The sequence below is a fragment of the Rissa tridactyla genome, chromosome 6 (assembly GCF_028500815.1).
Source record: "Rissa tridactyla isolate bRisTri1 chromosome 6, bRisTri1.patW.cur.20221130, whole genome shotgun sequence".
Classification (NCBI taxonomy): Eukaryota; Metazoa; Chordata; class Aves; order Charadriiformes; family Laridae; genus Rissa; species Rissa tridactyla.
Window position 1 is genome coordinate 29,844,889 of NC_071471.1, and position 18,978 is coordinate 29,863,866.

The following is an 18,978-nucleotide window of genomic DNA, read 5'->3' on the forward strand; positions in this document are numbered from 1 at the left end:
GGCGCTGCCGGAAGGTGAAGGCTTAGAGGAGGGAGCCCAGGAGGAACATAACAAAGAGGACAGGGCTGGGGCTGTCCCCCACGTTTATACTTTCCTGAGCAGCAGGCTGCATCCAGACTGTTGCGTTGAGAAACGATCGGAGGACCCAGCCTGCAGGACTGATCTAATCCCTTTCTGAACTCTCTCACGCCTTTGGCTCCCACCAAGGCAACCTGGCAGCAGCAGCGAGTGACAGCAGTGTCCCCCCCATGACTGGCATCACCACACCTGGTGATGGATGGAGCTGGAGAAGGGAGAGCCTCGGCACTGGAGCCTGGTGGGTCCATCAGCACGTCTTGCCTGGGAGCTGCTGTCCAGGAGGCTTGTCTCCAGACAGCTGCATCGAGTTTCAGATCTCGTTAATCCCCCCCTTTATCAGCGCAGGAATGTATTGCTTTTCACAAAACATAATCCTCTTTGCAATCATGTGTTCTGCCAAACTACAAACTTTCTGCTCCCATCCTTCTTTCCCGGGAGGGGATTTGAGGCAATAATCCAGGCCTACCGATTTATTTCTTTAATGAGCATGGGACAAATGAGCACGGCATTGCAGAACACGCGTGCACCAAACCTTGACGGGTCCCCCAGTTCCGGCGCTCCTTTGTGGGGTGCCCTGAGCTGAAGGACCGAAGCTGGAAGAGGTGATCTCCACTCCTGCTGGAGGCCAGGCAGCCAGGGTGAAGGAGGAACCCACTCATTGCCCACTCAGGGCAATTCTGGAGACAGCAAACGTCAGCGGGTGCTCGAGGAGGGTGAGATGTTCTGCAGGGTCCATGCAGTTGGGGTCTTTATGAGATGAGCCATCAGCTGAAAGGAAGCGGAGCGAACATCACAGTCCTGCTAGTCCTCAAGAAGCTGCGGCAGAGTGAGTTTCGCAGCAAGGCTGGTGCCTGCCCATGCTGCGAGCCACAACCCGGCATCATGCTGACAACTAGAGGCACACTTGCCAAGGGCATGGGTGGCTTTCCTAGTTACCCCCCAGTATATTATTTACCACTCTCAGCCTAAACCCGCTGAGCTGCCTCTTTACCAGTTGCTTCCTCTTACGAAGCCTACTGACAGAAGACGCGTGCTAGAGCTCCGCTTTGTCGAACGACCGGTATGTTCCACTTCTCCTTCAAGTTCCTCAGAAACAGAAGAGGAAACCTCCCCGCTGTGCACCTGCTGGCTTTTCGATACAGAACTCTGCACACCGGGGAGCTCCCACCGTGGCATGGGGTCCCTCTGCCCACCCCAGGGAGAGGGCTGGGGTGAGGAACAGTAAATTCAGAGCTAGAGCAATCCCATGGTATCTACCATACTGTGTTCAGCACAGCCTGGGTGGCCACAGAAACTGCTCTGCCGGCCACAAGCAGCCTGTGGCCTGACACGGCCTGTCTGTGCTTCCTGTGTTTATGCACTACTGGGGCTGGTTCTCATAAAGGGCTGCCACGCTCCTCACCGTGCAATTAATTACAATTTCGTGTAGCACATCACGAAGGAAAGGCACCCTCGGTGCCACCGCTCCTTCAGATCTACAAAGGCAGCCCCGAGCACGCGTGACTTGCGGGGACCTGAAGATGCGCTGAGGGCTTCCCAAGCCGGAGCGAGTCCCGCGTCTGCTTTGGACTCACCGGGGAGGAAAAACATTTTTCACACAAATCCGGTCGCCCCGGGGCTAGCAGGAGCCGAACCGAGCCGAGCCCAGCCGAGCCCAGCCGAGCCCAGCCGCGGGCGGGCGGGCGGTAGGACCCCGGGGCCGACTGAGGGAGAAGGTACAGCCCCGCCGGGCGCGCTGATTGGCTGCGGGCAGCCGGGGGCGGGAGTCGGCGCGGGGAGGTAGCCGCGCGCTGCCGCAGCCGGTGCGGCAGTTGGGCCCCGGTGTGGTGAGCGGAGGGGCGGCGGGTGAGCGAGCGGATGGGAGCGGGAGGCAAGGCCGCCCTGCGGCGGGCGGGCGGGCGGGCGGGCGGGCGGCGGCGGCGGGGTGGAGGGGGAGGCGGGGTCCGCAACGGCGCTGCACCAACAGCCGCCCCAGTTGGCGGCGCGGGGTGGGCTGGGGCGCACGTGGCGGCGGCGGCGGCTGCCATGGCCGCCTGACCTTGAAGGCGGGTAGGGCTCCGCTGCGGCGGCTGCCCGCGCTCCCTGGGCGAGGAGGTGGCTGCAAGGCCCGGGTGGAGGTCGGGGGGGGGGACGTGTCCTCGGCCGGCGGGCTATCGCTCGCACCGCTTATCTGGCGGCCCGCAGCCGGGCCCTGCCCGCGATACCGGGGCCGCCCAGCCCCTCGCCGGAGGCTACTCCTATGTTTCTCCTCCCGCCTTTTTTACTTTATTTTTGAGGGATTGTGGGTTGCCTCGGGCCGCTTGGCAGGAGGAGGAGGGAAGGTATTTTCCCCGTGAGGCGCCCGCAGCGCGGGCTCTGTCCCCGGGCTGGCGGAGGGGGGTTTGGGCCGTGAGGGGTCTGGGGGGACCCTGCGCTCCCGGGGAGCATCCATCCCTGCCAGGAGTGCCAGGCCCTTCGCCCTTCCCTGGCTCGCCCTTCCCTGGCTCTTCCCATGGCCTGGCTTTCAGGAGCCTCTCCGTATGCACACCCTGTTGTGCCCTGCCTGCCAGGCGGGGACCTGGGCCTCAGGTTGTCACTTGGCAAAGGCTCCTCAAAGCCGCCAGGGATTCATTTCCGTGTGCTCTGGCTCAAAATACAAGGTGAAATGAGCGGGTAGCCACTGTTAACTTTTGATCTCCAATTAAAACCTGCTTATATTGTAGGGCTCCCAGGTCTAATCTGCAAGCACCTGAAGACCTGTTCAAAGCCGTTTTCTAGCAGCATTGCTTGAGGGCATACTCCAGTTGCATGCTCCCAACCTAACTGCCTGTCCCAAGCTGTTTAGTCACTAACTTATGAAGCTTTTTCAAGAAAAAATGCTGAAGGAAATCAGTTACAGTTTACCTTTCGGATAAGTTTGTTGTCTAGAGAAATCCAAGCTATAAAAATTACTGAAATGCTTTTGGAGAGCTGCTCTGGGCTATTCTGGGAGGCTGTTCAAAACTGAAATTGCCCTCATAAAGTGATAAAGAATATAGGTATCTAGAAGAGACCTTGCAGTTAGAAGTGTTTTGGCACGGTGGGAGTTTGTGGTGCTTTTGACTTATGGCATCGTGCCTCTTATGGCTACCAGTCGGGCTCTTGTCTTCATCCTGCCATTGAGGGGGATCCCGGGAACCTTAGATACATGGTGTCTGTTTTCACAGTTGAGCAAGTGTCTCTTGCCAGCACTCCCTGGGTGGAGGTGGCCCTACCATTGATAAGACACCCTTGGGTGAAATGAGCCTTTTTGAGACTGTGTTCCTCACTTGTATGCACACATCCATCCCTGGAGTTCAACAGAAAGAGTCGGTTTGTTCATCAGAACTTATATTTGAAGTGGGAGTGTGTGAACTTCTCACTTGTGTCCAAGGTTGATGTGGGTTCATGAATGTTGTGACTTTGAAGCATGCACATAAAATCCATGGGCAAGCATTGGACTAATGGTAGTGACTGACCTTGGACATCTTATGTAGTGCAAGGGAACAGCCTGACTTGACTTCTTGTATTCTGAACTTCTAGGGCTTTGGTGAAGTTGGTGAGCACTCCTCCAGAAGGCAATGGACCATGCCAGAGCAGCAATCTCTAACTTGGTAAGATAGAATCCCCCTGTGCCATTTGTCTCTTGGTGGGCTGATAATACAGCAGAAGAAAGGTTCAACAACGCCTGTGTCGGTATCAGAGAAGATGATGAGTCCAAAGCAGTGTTAGATGCTACTGTGTGGGTTGTGAGCCAAAAGTCACAGTAGCTAGTGGGCCATGATAAGGAGGTGGCTTAAGTAGTTCAGTGCTGGTGAAGTTATCGTTAACTGCTTCGATGTCTTGGGTCTCTCAGGAAGCTGATAAGGAGCTGGGGTGAGCCTTGAACAATGTTCCAGGAGGAAGTGCTGCTGAGGAAGCTGATTAAATGGCTATCAGGACAATCAACATGTGTTCTTTTATGTTAATAGAATTCTTGGGAGTTCAACCACAAGTCCAGCCTTTGAATTCGACCTGTGCTTCAAAACAAATGTGCAGGAGGAAGTAGCTCAGAGCTTGCTCAGACAAGCCTGCTGGTACTAGAGAGCTTGGACTGTGAAATGACCCTAGGTTAGAGCTGCAAATGTGATGGCTTGATCTCTCAGCAAGCATGGAGGATATGTGGGGTTGTGGCATGTCCTCTGCCAAGCGTGAGGGAAACCAAGATATCAAGCAGTTGAGCAGGGAGACCACTAGGATAGACTGTGGTGTTGCCCTTTCCAAAATGTGAGCAGACAGCCACTTTATTGGGGGTGGTGTGGGCCAGAATGGAACTGCAGGTCTGAAATGACACTGGTTTAGTTTTGACCAACCAAGCCAGTATCTGGTCTCTGCACCTCCAGCTGCTGACTTGTAGTTAGAGAGTGAGATGATAACTGTGGATGAGCTGCTGAGGATGTAACAGGGCTTAGGCGCTTGCCATCAGCTGCTTCTCCAGTACAGTGGAGAGAGGCTACAGGACTGTTGCTCTCAAAACTTTTCCTCTGGCCTTTTAGCCAGTCTCCTGCCTGTTCCCAGCACAACTGTGGCCGCAGGCAAGTTCAGTGACCCTAATGGAAGCTGAGTGGTTCTGCTCAGTGCCTGGCTATGCCTGGAATTGAGTTTTAACTGCTAATTTGAGCAACTGCCTTGCACACGCGCTGTTGTTCTGTGGGCAGTTGGACTGTATGTTGTAGCTGTTCAGAAAAGTGAGCTCCAGATGGGAAGCAGCTCTGCCTAGGCACTGATAAAGCCCTGTTGAAAGGTTCCAGTCGCTGGTGGCTGCGGGAGGTGTATCCTCAGCTTTCTCTCTCTTCAGCCTAGCTGCTTTATAATACTCATCAATAGTGTAATTTAACAGTAGCCTGGTGCAGTTTAATACTGGATTTTCTGATATTATATATATCTGATATATATATATATATATATGATTATCTAGATACTGGATTATCTAGATACTGGTATTTACCTCAAAGGGGATGTGGTTCAAAGGCACAACATGGAGGCGTTGCCTTGCCTTTCCTCTGTCCTGATCAAAGTTCCCTCTGTGTGAGTTGCACATGTTCAGGTCAGATCAGTGCTAATCAGCACTTCTGATTAAGATCAGGAGTTTCAGCTTCAATCAGCCTTTGCTCTGGGGTCACATGGGAAATGCAATTGCCATTGGCTGTGTCATATCTGTAGCAGACTCCAAGTTATACTCTGCCCAGTGTGGCTCTGAACTTGTGCGGGGCAAACAGATGCTAAATAGACTCTGGAGACCCTGAGTGGGTCCGAGTTTAACTCGGTGCATTCAAAGCAGCCAGCCTGACTTTTTGACAGGCTGTGCTGGAGCAGTTTCAGATGAACAAGCCGTATGTGGTTTGGAGCATAGGTGCAGTTGGCTGCAAGGACTGTAGGCTGGTGTAGCAAACTCTTCCATCAGATGACTGTCTTTCAATACAGTTTGGTGTCGAGCCGACGTCATACACACGCTTCAGCATTGCCCGACAAATGGATGGCGACAACAGCCATGTGGAGATGAAGCTGTCTGCTGATGATGAGGAAGGAGGGGAAGTTGGGAGGCCAGAGCACCTGCATGCCAGCATGCCTCCTCCACGGAGGATTGGCAAGAACCTCTGCTTCCTACTCATCGCAGCTGTCCTCCTCCTTTTGATTGGTAAGGAAGGGTGGGAGACAACCACATGGAGTGGACTCTGGTATTGAGCATATCTGTGGCTGTTACCATTTGGATTTGTATTGTTTCATGAGATAATTAAAGAGGCCGGAGCCTCTTGTCACTAACTCTAAGTATGTCTATCTCTGACTAATGGTACAGAATTGGCACAAAGAAGTGTGAAGTTTGACAGTGGAACTGTCAAATAAAGGGCTAACCGGTCCCTGTGGCAAGTGTACTCATTTTCCCTCAATTAACTCTTAACACTTCTCTAGAACTGTGGGTCAATGTATCAGTAAAGCCTCTGGTGCTCATCTCCCAAGGATTTTAACACTGCCGCTGACTTAAAGTAAGCACTCTCCTTCCCAAGTGGTGCCGGAGGGACTCTGCCAAGCACGAGATCGGATTTACAGTGTACCTTAAAACATACCAGCTCAGGCAAAATGTCAGGCTGCGTATTCCTGTCTGTCCTTAGGTACGCCAGCTTGTAAAAAATGATGAGACCAGAGGTGCATCTTAACCCTGAAGCTGCTTTGAATGCATTTGTATGTTGTGGGGCTGGCTTAGTCATCTTTCTGCAGCACAAAGAAATACCTGTTCTGTCTGTAGGGTTTCTGATTGGCTACTTGAGTTACCGTGGACGAATGCAGAAGGCTGGCAGGTGTCTGGATGGAAGTGGCAAGTGTGAGATGACTCCTACCACATCCTACTTAATGGATGATGATGAAACTGAGGAAGAGGAGGTTCCTGGACCACCTGTCTTCTACTGGCCTGCTGTAAGAGATCTGTTTTCAAAAAAACTGTCAGCTGGGCATCTTCAGGACAACTTGAGGTAACAGTTCCAGAAAGCTTAGCTACAGCTATAAGAGGCGCAGCCTGTGAGCAGGACTTGGACTCCTTTGGAGAACAAGGGCATTAAAGATGTTGTGGGGTGACATGTGGTTAAACATGGGCTTAAATGGCCCATCCAGCTTGGGTTTGCATGCTGGAGCACTGCAGGGCAACCTGGTGCTGTAGCTTAAGCTGTACGTCTGTTACCTACAGGCAAAGAGCAACTAAGGACTCTTTTGAAGCTGGCCAGAGTGAAGATGAGAGCATTGCCAGCTACATTCATGACCAGTTCACCAGCTTCCTCTTGGACGAAGTGTGGAACGATGAGCACTACATTAAACTGCAGGCGAAAGGCAGGTACGTTAATGGAGAGATGTAGATATCTTCTTTACAGCATAGATATCTGTAGTCTTGAGCAAACGTGATTTCTGCTTAAAGCAGTGCTAAAATTGTGAGCCAGTTCCCTGTCTCCAAAGAAGGCCTTAATCTAGGCCAGCAATAGCTGCTGCTGTCTCTTCTCAGGCTTTCTAAATCCAGAGGGCACAGTAGCAGCCCTCTGGATTTTTTTCTGGGACAGCTGTTTCCTCAAAGTGTGCTTAGGAAGTGGAGAGAAAACAAACATGAGTAAATACTCAGCTGAAGGGCAGATTCCCTGTGTCCATGACTGCTAGCATGGGCAACTATCTCTTGTCACCCAGGTGGGTGTTGCAGACCTGGCAGTGGCTCCTATAGTAGCTCAGGAGGGTATTAGTAGGCACTGTGTTGGCTGACAGCTCATACCCTCGTGTCTTACTTGTCCCCTCACGTTGCGGGAAGTTAATTTGCTTAGTTCATTAATGCCTCTAAACAACCCCAGAGATTCTTGCATAGATGTACTGGGATGAGTCTACCTGTTTCAGGCTCTGCACTGACTTGATCAGAATTGCTAGGGCACAGACCGAAATATGGGAGCTAGTTAAATACGGAGTTTATTTATGAAAGAACATAACACTGTCTCTTTACATTTAACGGTAGCAACAACACCGTGTCTATTCTGCAAGACGGTAAAGAAGAGATACTGGAGAGTCCCGATGCATATGTGGCATACAGCAAGAGTGGCTCAGTTGTTGTAAGTGACTCCAAGAAGATCCTGGAAATGTGCTTGCATGCTTACCAGGTGGCAATGTCCAAAATATGTCCCTTCAAGATATGGAGTGTATAAAGCCCCCCCCAGTTAGAGAGCTGGGGATGGTGGTGGGGAGAGTGGGGTGAGGTGTGGGTCCAACATGGTTTTATTACTTCCGCAAGATGCAGAAGTAACTGCTTAAACTTCTTTGCTGGGATCCAGAACCTTGACAGAAGTGCTGCTCCAACAGCCATGTGGCATGTAATCAGAGTTTACATTGAGCTGTTAACGGGAGTCACTGTAGGCTGTTTCAGGTAACTTACTGGCATAGGACTGCTGTGTTTATAACCGCTTTTTCTGTTCCAGGGCAAACCAGTCTATGTGAACTACGGACGAAAAGCTGATTTTCAGAAGATAGAGAAGCCAGGTGTTTCACTGAATAACACTGTAATCATCTTCAGAGCTGGAAAAATAACCCTGGCTGAGAAGGTAAGCAGTCTGTGCCCCAAAGCCTGGCCAGACTTGGCAGCAGGAAGCTATGCTTCCTCCTCTTGAAGACACACCTCTGTGCCTCAATTCAGGTCTCTGAAATTCGTGTACATAGGCTTGTCCCTGCAGGTCTGGTCTTGCTTGTTTGCACTAAGCCTCCACGTGCAGGTCTGGACACCAAGACTGAACAGATCAGGTTACCATTCATGGTAGCATTCTTCTTGGCCTCTGGCAGCCTTGCTGTGACAGACAAGTATCTGCAGTGAGGGAGCTGGGAGGCAGCCTGGAGGCTACAGGGTGCAGAGCTGGCCGGTATTGCTAGATGCAGCAATAGGGCTGCTAGAAGCAGAACAGCCTTGCCTCCAGAGCACCTCTTGCTGCTGCAGCCAAGTACTTTCAAAGCTTGGCTGCAGTGTCTCACTTGGGCCCTTACTGACTGTTCACTTGGACCAAGTGAAGGTGCTGGCACTGCATGCCCAGTCAGCCAGCTGCCTTGCATGTTGTTGTAGTGTTCCCTCTGTAGCGAGCAGAACCAAATAGCCAAACAGTTTAAAGGATCCAAATCCTTCCGTATGCAAGCCTGTTCTGGGTCTGACCCAGAGCTGCCTTTCAGATGGGTGTTTCGGGGGAGGCTGGGGCATAGGACTTCTTCCAGTCAGACTGCGCCTATCTGCGTGCATCACAGACACAGGCAGAGCTGAAAAGTGCTTCTGCAAGGGGTGCTCGCTGGTTCTCCAGTCCCCTTCCCACTTTCCAAACTGGTGTTTGTACTGGTGGTGTACTGGAGACAGCTGGGTTGTAGGTGTATTAAACAGAGACGTGACCAGACCACTCTGCCTTCATTTTCCATGTGAGGATGAGCCTCCAGTGGCTGCTTATCTTGTCTCGAGACTAACCTAATCTTGGGAAAACAGATGGAGCATAATCAAAATTAAATAACATCTTTCTTCTAAGCTGCTCTGAGGAGCAAGTATGAGCTGAAGGAATCATAGGGTGAGACACTAACTGTGGAATGTCGTAACTGTTCAAAAGGGTGTTAGACACACTTTGCCTGGAGTAGGACTAATCTGCTAGTATTTACCTTCCTTGTGTATCTAGCACTGTCAGGTAGCTGTTAAAATCTGTTGTGGAGGAGCACAACCTTTGACACCCTTACTCCGTATACTTGCTTTAGCTCCCCATTCTTGCAGTGCAAATGTGTAGTTAATGTACTTTGCTTCAGGTTGCAAATGCCCAAGAGGCAGGAGCTGTTGGTGCCCTGATGTACCTGGACCCCTCTGATTACGAGAACACAGAAACGCTTGTCCCCTTTGGACATGTGAGTATGCAGCTGGCTCCCCTCTTCATTGTTCTCTTGAACCTTTCTTACTGTGGGCTGCAGCAGTCCTTCTGCAGGCCTCCGCGTCAGAAGTGCTTCATGCCTTTGTGTAGATGGAAACTGTTGGGCTCCTCTGAGACTAGAGGACTCCTCTTGCTTTTCACAGGCCCACCTTGGAACTGGAGACCCTTTCACCCCAGGCTTCCCATCTTTCAACCACACCCAGTTCCCACCAGTGGAATCTTCCGGACTACCTCGCATTGCTGTTCAGACTATCTCTAGCAAAGCAGTAGGCAAGCTGTTCAGGTAACTGCTTCTCCTGGCTTGCAGGCTAGGCTGTAGTGACCCTCTTGCAGGGGTGAGGATGGTGTTGAGGTGCTGTGGGTCCAGGGAGCTCTCTACTGGTCTCTGCTGTGTATCACAGGGAGCACTTGCTGGAACTGCCTGGTGAAATGAAGCTTGTGTCCATATCTCTTATCTTAGACTGATCTTAATCTAGTGTTGGATTCCTCTTGGCCTTTGTATCTTACCTCTCCCCGCATAATCAGCGGGACAGGTCTGCAAGCTATTTTCTGAGCAGGCCCTGAACAAGGCTGCACCTGCAGTTGCAGGCTTGCTTTTTTCTTAGAATAGCTAAATGAAGTCAGAGCTGGATAATGAGTTCAAAGGATCTCTCTTTTCCCTCAGTAAAATGCATGGAGAGGAATGCATTCTGGAGTGGAAAGGTGGGGTCGTGGGATGTAAGGTGATGCTGAACAGCACAAGCAAGATGACTGTGAAACTGAGCGTGAACAACGTTATGGTGGACAGGAAGATTCTGAACATCTTTGGTGCTATCAAGGGATCTGAAGAACCAGGTAACAGCAACTGCCTTGTGGCTCAGTCTTGAGGGGAACCCTTCCTCTTCTGTGGTCATCAGAACATGACAGCTGCTCACAGACAGGCACAACCACTTCTTCAGCAGAATTAAGACCCTTCACTGAGGATCAAGGAAAAAGCTGAACTGTGCTGCCAGGGAAGGGCTAAATGAGAACAAGTAGGGTGCCAGGTTCAGGGGTCAGACTCCTTACTCTGTTCCTAGTACAGAAGCTCAAAGCTGATTTTCTGATAAATGGTGTTTGCGACCTGAAGCTTGCAGCTCAGATCTTGATGTCTCCTTTGTAGATCGGTATGTTGTCATTGGAGCCCAGAGAGACTCCTGGGGCCCAGGAGCGGCCAAGGCTGGTGTTGGAACTGCCATGTTGTTGGAACTTGCCCGTGTGATCTCAGACATGGTGAAAAATGGTAAATATTTGCGTACAAAAGCATGGGAGTGGGAGGTAATGCACATTTAGCTCTGTGTGTGTTAGCACTGGAGAGCCCAGTTGCAAAATAATCCTTTAGGAAGGCGTAGGGAATCTGACAAAGCTTCCTGTGACACTGTTACTTGTCCAACACAGACAACTTGTCTGCAGTGAGCGCTCGCTTCCAAGGGACTGCCTGCTTGTATCTGTTATGGCTTGAATGCAAGAATGTCCTTGCATTCATGTGATGGAGACATCAGACTTGAGCTGTCTATTGGACAGCCAGGCCTGAAGGTGGGAAAATACTGAAGCAGCTGACCACTAGAGTGGCGAGGGCTGCATGGTGGCACTCAGTGTGAGTGCTTTTGTCTCCAGGGTTAACTTTAGGCTCAGGCAGCTAAACAGAAAAGGGGGGAAACGCAAACAGCATGACTTTCCTACACAGCTCTGCAGCGTGGGGGAGGCAGGGTGCTGTGTGTGTGCAGCCAGTAGTGTGCACATGTGTCTGCAGCAGCCAGAATGCTTCAGCTCTGAGGCAATTCATCAACCCAGGTCCTCAGTGTCCGTGGGGGAAGGGCAGACATCTCAGTCTCTCTCTCTTTGCAGAGGGCTACAAACCAAGGCGCAGCATCATCTTTGCTAGCTGGAGTGCAGGAGAGTATGGAGCTGTGGGTGCTACTGAATGGCTGGAGGTACTGTTTCTTTGATAGACTTCTACATGATGACTGTGTGGCAGTGATTTCCTGTTGCTATGGGTGAAACATTCTGGTGTTGTACTGCTCATCTTAAAATACTGGTTTGCCTTTTTTTTTTTTTCTAGGGGTATTCTGCCACTCTGCATGCCAAAGTCTTCACTTACATTAACTTGGATGCTGCAGTCCTAGGTAACCTGCCATGCTACTCTTAACTTTCTTGAAACTGAGTGAGACCTGAATAGCTTGACAGATGTACCTGAAACTCCAGGAATGGGGACTGTGACAAAAGTTGATGCTGGGTGTTTGGCTGAAGACTGACACGACTCCATTTATTCTGTTGTCATTGAAGCTGGGAGGCTGCTGCAGCCTGAGGCGGGAGGCAGCTCTGCTAGGTCCCAGAAGAGTGTCTTGTGTCAGTTGAAGATCCTTTGGCAACAAGTTGTAGATCAGTTGTTGCTCAGTCACAGGCCTGAGCTGCTCTAGCAGGAGTGAGTAATTGTGCCAGCATGTCAAACACCTGTTCTTTTTTTTGCAGGCTTCAACCACGTGAAGATTTCTGCTAGCCCATTGTTGTACACGTTGCTGGAGAGAACTATGAAGGGGGTGAGTTGAAGGGTCTTGACCTAATCAAGGTGACTGGTTTTAAGGAGGAACTGAAAGCAGCCAGAGCTGTGCTGGGTCACTTTCTCCAGCTGGCATCTTCTGAGGAGAAAGCCCTCTTTAGGAGAAAGGGCTGAGATACTCCGGAGGGCCTTGTCTAGAGTCAGCTGGGCTCTGGGAACTGCAGTTCATGCATGCAGAATCTAAAATCAGCAAATGCCACAGTTCAGTGAGAGCTGAATGTCTGTCCGGCATGAACTCTGCCTGTGCGGAGAAAGGTCAGGGCAGCACACCTGACTCTGGCATCTGCACAGCAATGCAAGCTCCAGGATGGACCTGGAAGCCCAAGCAGAGGTCAGAACAAGTGCAGTGACTGTCGTCTCTGTGCAGGTGAAGGACCCAGCAAAGAATTCGGAAACCCTGTATGACAGAGTTGGCTCTGACTGGGTAAAAACAGTGTAAGTATTGTCATCGGGCTCTTTGGGAAAGCAAGTCTCCATAAAGGAACAAACTAAATGGCTTTTGCTGTTTGTCATACGTGGGCTTTACCCGCTGCGATGGTATTGGGCAAGTGTGAACAGTACAACACTAGTTGTGCTTAGTGCTGCCCCAAGCTGCCTGTAGGCAGCCCAGACACCTTTTTGTAGGGCAAGAACAGCCTTGCACAAAGACCGGTGGCCAGAAATGGACGAGCAGCACTCGGCACTTGGCTGGGACTCCTTGCCAAAACCAGTCTTGTCTAGACAGGGTAGTCCAATTGTCTCAGAACTTCAACTCTAGGGCTTGTAGCTTGTCTCCTGGGATGTCCAAACCAGTTAGTAACTACTCAGTACTTGTCTTTTGTAGTGTTCCTCTTGGTCTGGATAATGCAGCGTTCCCTTTCCTGGCTTACTCAGGAATCCCAGTGGTTTCCTTTGGTTTCTACAACGTAAGTACTGTCTGTCTGTTGTACTCATTCCATGGAAAATGCTGTAAGGATATCTGCTCTCCTGTATGGCAAAGCACAAGCTGCTGTCCCAAACTCGTTGTCCATGTAAGAGCCTCTCTGGGGCAGGAGATGCAGCCTCTGGACCTGGTGGCTGTGGCAGTACTTGCTGCGAAGGCTCCTGGGCCATGGTTGGCCTGCAGTCTCTGCTCTGGAGTCCTGAGCAGTTGTGTTTTGTTGGGAGAGGGGACGCTTGCTCTTCTGGAGGCTCAGACTTTAGTGATTGAGAAGCTAAAAGCACTTAAACAAAAGAGTTTAGTTGTTTAAAGAGCTGTCACTGCTTCAGTGAAAGAGTGTAGTACAGCCTGCTGGTCAGCAAGCAAAGTGCACTGGGGAAGCAGTACTGTTGGCCAGAGCAAGTACTAACCCAGACTGTTGGGGTCTGGTGCTGCAGCTTGGGCCTGGCAAAAATGGCATCAGCCAGGCAGCATTCTCTGTTACTGCAGGTGTGCAGCTGGGACCCTTTCTGGTAACAGCTTCCTCTGCTTATGAATCTTGGATTTTGTTAGCATCAGGCTTGTTCCAGAAAAAACCTTGAGTTATCCTGCCAAGAAGGGTTGGAGGGTGCTGCCAACACATACCAGACCGGGTGCTGGAGTTTGCCTGTCTGTAATTCTTCAGTGAACTCTGAGGGGGGAGGAACCTTTATGTGTCTTTGGGTCTAACAAACGAGCAGAGCATCTTGCTGATCGTTGGAAACTGTGAGGGACAAAATGCAGGAGCTCCATTCCCTTCCCCTGTGCTTTGAAGTTTTGCCACTCAAGCCTTGCTACTTAGCAGCACAAAGAGATGGAATTTGGTGGAAGTAGCAAGCAAACTGTAGTGGGAGGTGAAAAATCCTAGCTGGAGAAGCACTTTTGCCTAACTTCAGTGCCTTCTTTCTTGCAGAAAGATAAGGAATATCCCTTCTTGGGCACGACTCAGGACACTGTGGAGAACCTGAAGATGACTGACAACTTTTATGGTCTTATGCGTGCAGCTGCAGAAGTTGCTGGACATATAGCACTTAGGTTGACCCATGATCATGAGCTCTTCCTGGACTTTGAGAGATACAGTGATGAACTGCTAGCGTTCCAGGAGAAGTTTTTGCCCTACAGTCGGGATGTGGAGGTAAGAAAGGCTCTGAGTGCACCAAATCCCTGTAGACTGTTATGGGGCCATGTATTATTAAGGCTCCGCTGTCATTGGATACAGCAGGGTGGACATCTTCCTCTTTTGGGAGTGTAGCAAGCTGTGACCTGAATTGATGTTCCTTATAAAGCAGTGCAGGCAGAGTAGCTGTGGCAGACAGATTTAGCTAATCTGGCTCTGGTAAGCTCTTGAGGAACTGGATGTGGATGGTCTTTCCGCTGGTTATCATTCATAGCACTTTACATCTCATTTGCACCTCTGCTGAAAGCTTACAAGAAACTGTGGGTGGGGAGAGACGTCACTGAGCTCAGCGACCTCAGACGAGCCTGCCAGGAACTCGCTCTACTACTCGGTTAAATTGTCAAAAAAAAAAAAAAACCCAACACTTTTCCATGGTAAGAGAGCAGCAAAAGAAGAAAATCAGGTTTGCTAACAGCTCCTCCCTCACAGGCGCTGGGGCTGACCTTGAACTGGCTGTTTTTTGCCCGTGGTGACTTCCAGCGAGCTACAGATGCACTAAGAAGAGACATCGCAAACAGTGACAGGGAAAACAAGATTGTCCGCAGAGCCCTGAATGACAGGATCATGAAGGTGGGTATTTGCAACTGGTTTTTCCTTTCCTCACGAAGGAGGAGAGTGCTAGCTGGGACAGGCCTCTCCCTTGGGAGCCATGGGCACCATGCAGACTGGAATCTCTTCTGTGTCAATGTGGTTGACTCCTGTGCTTGCTGTCAGGAGAGGGTCTGGCCCTTGCAGAGCTGCTGCACGAAAGGGCTGGGTGGGGATCAGAGGCTGGGAGCTTGCGATGGGGCAGATCAGGAAAGAAAAACTTGAGAGGTGAGAGTACAACCCTAAATTTGCATCTCTACTACAGGTGGAGTATGACTTCCTCTCCCCATACCTCTCGCCAAAAGATGCTCCCTTTCGCCACATCTTCTTTGGCAAAGGCTCCCACACCCTGCAGAGTCTGCTGGAGAACCTGCGTCTGCTGAGAACCAGCAGGGACAGCATGGATGTGAACATGCTGAAAGAACAGCTGGCCCTGACGACCTGGACCATTAAAGGAGCTGCCAATGCCTTAGTGGGTGATATCTGGGATACAGACAACGAATTCTAGACACGGCAAACATCTGGTTAAGGTACAGGATTAGGGAAACCCACTCTGTAACATGGCATTATTTTTTCTGTAGATTTTCTGGCAACAATTTTTTTTTTGACCAAAGCTGAGCATAAAATTTAAATCTCACCTTGACAAATTCACAGGAGGCAGTTTTAAAGCAGGTACTAAGATTACCATGAAATCTCCTCTGACCAGGCTCCCATCTGACCACAGTCTAAACCGGTCGCGTACAGCTGCTTGTAGGGCTTGCTCTCCAGTGTACCTGAGAACTAACAGCTCAGGTGACTCCTGAACCGGTGCCTTGAGTGGGGAGGTACCTCATCTATTTAGGGTTTTAATTGTTGGCCCCCTAAACCTAGTGACAAAATGGATTCCTCTAAACACTTGTAATGAGGATCCCTTCTCTGGCAGGGAGCTGCAGAGACCAACCTGTAGTTCAAAAATAAAACAACATAGCAACAGCCCGCAAGTGCTGGATTATCAGCAAGCTCTGAAGTGTCCGGCCTGCCTTTGCTCAACAGCAGGGTCCCAATGACATCTTGGAGGCTTGCTTCTGCCGAGGCAGGTCTCAATACCCAGGGAAAATGACCCAAAGATTATCTGATGCTCCCTTTATATCCTTAGCTGGCACCTCAGTGAGTCCTGCAGCATTGAGGAATGGCTCTAGACTGACACTTCAGACCTTGCTGCTCTAGGGCCTTTAGTGAAATCGAGTCTCTTGCTGGCCAAACCTTGTTTGACTGATGCCATTTTGGTGGCTCTTGTTTGGCACTGAGATATTTATTTGTTTATTTATTTATCAGTGACAGCGTTCACTATAAATGGTGTGTTTTTTTATAGAAGATAATTATCGGAAGCAGTGCCTTCCATAATTATGACAGTTATACTGTCGTTTTTGAATAAAGCAGCATCTGCTATTACAATCAAACATGATACTGGAACTTTGCATTTAAAATAATCTAAACAGGCCCCTCCAAAAGAAGAAAGAAAAAAAAAAAAAGTCTTTGAAAACTAGCAATTAAGCTTTCTGTGGCAAAAACACCCCTCTGGAAGAAACTTGGAGGTGTAAACCGGGTAGCAAGTCTCTGGGTTGTGCTCCAAAATGATCCTTGACATGCTAAAAACCTGGGTGGAAACTCAGATAGTAGAAATTCGGCTTCCCTGCGGTGTCTGTGCCTCTGTGGGCTTCAGACTCCCTTTCTGGATGCTGTGTGCTCACTTGGGGAGCACAGTTCCCTTCCCAGCCCTGCTGGAGGGGCTCGCTGTGGAGCTCGAGCTCCACTCACAGCAGCACACACAAACTTCTTGTACTTCAGATTAGGCATCGGCCCAATTTTTAAATGGCAGCTTCCTGCAAACTTCCAGTACCTTATGTATCGTGAAACCTAATTGACATTATCGGGGGCAGTGTCTTCCATAATGTGTAAAGAACAAGGTAGTTTTTGCCTACCACGGTGTTATATCGGAGGCAGTGACCTCCATATGTTGCACTATGGGTGTACGTAATTATCGGGGACAGTGTTTCCCATAATTGTTCTATGCTTACCATGCAATGTCATCTGCGAAGCTTGATGGTTAGTATCTAACACGGATCCCGCAGTCCTATTTCTTTCCACTCTCCTGTGGTGATGCAGATACAAACTTTGGTCTGTTATGTCCTTCCCTAAACTCTACCTTCTCCGTAGGCTGAACTGTTTCAAATAGCTGTGCTGTCTTGAAGTGGCTTGCTGGCGCTTGAATATTTAGCGGCAACTAGGCTAGTTAGACTGTGTGCTCTGTGATTTAGTAAACTTCCTTCAAATCAGTTGCAAAGACTGGGGTAGTTATAGGTGAATGTTAGGCCTTGGGGCTGACCGCTGCCTGGAGCACTCAGGTCACCGCTCTGGGTGGGTGTGTGTGCTGCTTAAGAGGCTGTGGCACTGGGGGGATGCTGGTGTCCGTGTGTGGGAAGCAGCTTGCTTACTCGAGCCTTGCTGGAAACTCATGCCTTGGGTGTTGTGTGGACGGGAGGGAGATCAGTGGCACCTTTCTCGTGGTGCCCCTCCTCTCCCTGACCTGAAGCTGAACGTTCCTGCTGTTGGACACCTGCTAAACTGCACAGCCTGTTCCCAAAAAGCAGCTGGCTGGCTGTCCCCAGCCCCATGCTCTGCAAACAGTTTGATCTGGCTTTTAAACCTAAAGCGAGCGAGTGACCTGAGCCCTGACAGTAGCCCTTGAGGGAAAAGAAATCTGTTCTGCTGGTGTAGAGACCTGGGCCACCACTAGGAATGGGCAAGGACAAGCCCCCAGCCCAGTTACTGAGCTCATTGCTCACTAGCTTGGAGGGCTGGACTTTCATCGGGAAGTCTGATGCCCAGGCTCGTGCAACTCCTTGCTCTTCCTTAACTACCCTGCTGTCTCTGAGGCATGTGTACAACCCTGTCTGTGTTACTGCTTCCTAGTGACGCTTCTCTGGATGGCATTTAAGAGCTGCTGTCTGGGAGTCCTCATGGTAGTGTCTGCATGCATCTTGATGTCAGATGTAAATCATGCGCTTTACAGCCAGCAGAGAAAGACAAAGCCTGTCTCCTGGCTCGGCAGCACAACCGTGATTACTGGGATGTTGGGATGCCTTGCTTGGTGCTGGCATCTGACTGTGGGGGGGTGGGAGGGAGGGCTAAACTGTGTTTCTGGGTTACCTGCTGTCTGCTTGAATAAAGTTTTAAAGCCTGAACACTCACCTCGTCTCATGGGTTCTTGTAAAGCCGCGATGTTGTTATGGGCATGGGTGAACTCGGGCAGCTGGAGGGAGGCTGCTCTCCTGCCCCATGAGGGCTGGCAGCTCCGCTTCCACGTTGTTGACTTGCAATAGCAAGTCTAAACTTCACCGTGCTGCTTGGCTGAGTCCTGCTTCACCCTAGGTGAGGCGAGGACTCCCGACCATTTCATGGCCATGTCCTGCCTGCTGGCTCTGTCACCCCACTGACCCTAGAGGGCCTGTGGTGGTGGGGTAGATGGTGGGAGGAGGATGAAGCATCAGACTTCTGGGCCCCAGCTTTGCAGGTCCCTGCTGGTAAGAAGGGGGCTGGGCAGGGCTGGGGGGGTTGTGTCTGTGCCCCAGGAAGCCAGAGCAGTCCCCTGCCTCATCCCTGTCCTGCATCCCCTTGGGTCGAGGTGCAGGTTGGTATTTGGCTGCTGCTTAAAGCCCTGCGGAGCTCTGGCAGAGCGGGAGCTGCATCGCCAGCCGCAGAGGCCAGTTCGGGTGAGACTGCACTGATTTGGGACTCTGCATTTTAAGCACACTCAGCTCTTCTTCTCCGTCTTCCCCCATCCCGGGTGCCAGCCTTGCCTCCTGCTTTACTGTATCCCCTGAAGATGCACCGTTTGGGGGGGTGGGGGGCAGTTTCTCCAGGAGCCCTGGGGGCATCCCGGAGTAGCTCTGCTCCCTCCTCTTCCAACAGGAATGATTTACTTGTTGGAAACACGTTGTTTTCCGCATCTCCCTGGCCGGAACCTGGCAGGGCTCCCCGGGAGAGGCAGGGCCGGGGCTGCCTGGAGCCAGGCGGAGCCGGCCCCGCCGGGGCTGCAGGGAGGTCGAGGGGGTGCAGCCCCTCTCCCCCCGCACCCCCGAGCAAGAATTTGGGTAGTGCGTTGCAGCCCGCGCCCTGTGTCCTGTGTGTGCCCCCCCCGCCG

The 18,978-nt window shown here is 51.0% G+C and overlaps 1 protein-coding gene across 1 annotated transcript; it reads left to right on the forward strand.

The window, feature by feature from the left end:
* The first annotated feature begins 1,837 nt into the window (after window positions 1-1,837).
* TFRC (transferrin receptor) lies at window positions 1,838-17,507 on the forward strand. The gene is made up of 19 exons (XM_054205174.1): window positions 1,838-1,923; window positions 3,619-3,689; window positions 5,539-5,752; window positions 6,359-6,581; window positions 6,794-6,937; window positions 7,595-7,688; window positions 8,052-8,174; window positions 9,397-9,492; window positions 9,659-9,798; window positions 10,180-10,349; window positions 10,657-10,776; window positions 11,382-11,467; window positions 11,596-11,659; window positions 12,006-12,073; window positions 12,461-12,528; window positions 12,917-12,998; window positions 13,944-14,165; window positions 14,637-14,777; window positions 15,061-17,507. The coding sequence occupies exons 2-19, from the start codon at window positions 3,657-3,659 to the stop codon at window positions 15,301-15,303; spliced, it is 2,331 nt and encodes a 776-aa protein (XP_054061149.1). The 5' UTR covers window positions 1,838-1,923; window positions 3,619-3,656; the 3' UTR covers window positions 15,304-17,507.
* The last annotated feature ends 1,471 nt before the right edge of the window (window positions 17,508-18,978 follow it).

What these genes read in the sequence shown, in the direction of transcription:
- TFRC (XM_054205174.1), top strand. Translation starts at nt 3,657, where the DNA reads ATGGACCATGCCAGAGCAGCAATCTCTAACTTG. An exon ending in TGTCCTCCTCCTTTTGATTG is followed by an intron (nt 5,753 to 6,358) that starts GTAAGGAAGGGT and finishes TTCTGTCTGTAG; the next exon opens with GGTTTCTGATTGGCTACTTG. An exon ending in CTCAGACATGGTGAAAAATG is followed by an intron (nt 10,777 to 11,381) that starts GTAAATATTTGC and finishes CTCTCTTTGCAG; the next exon opens with AGGGCTACAAACCAAGGCGC.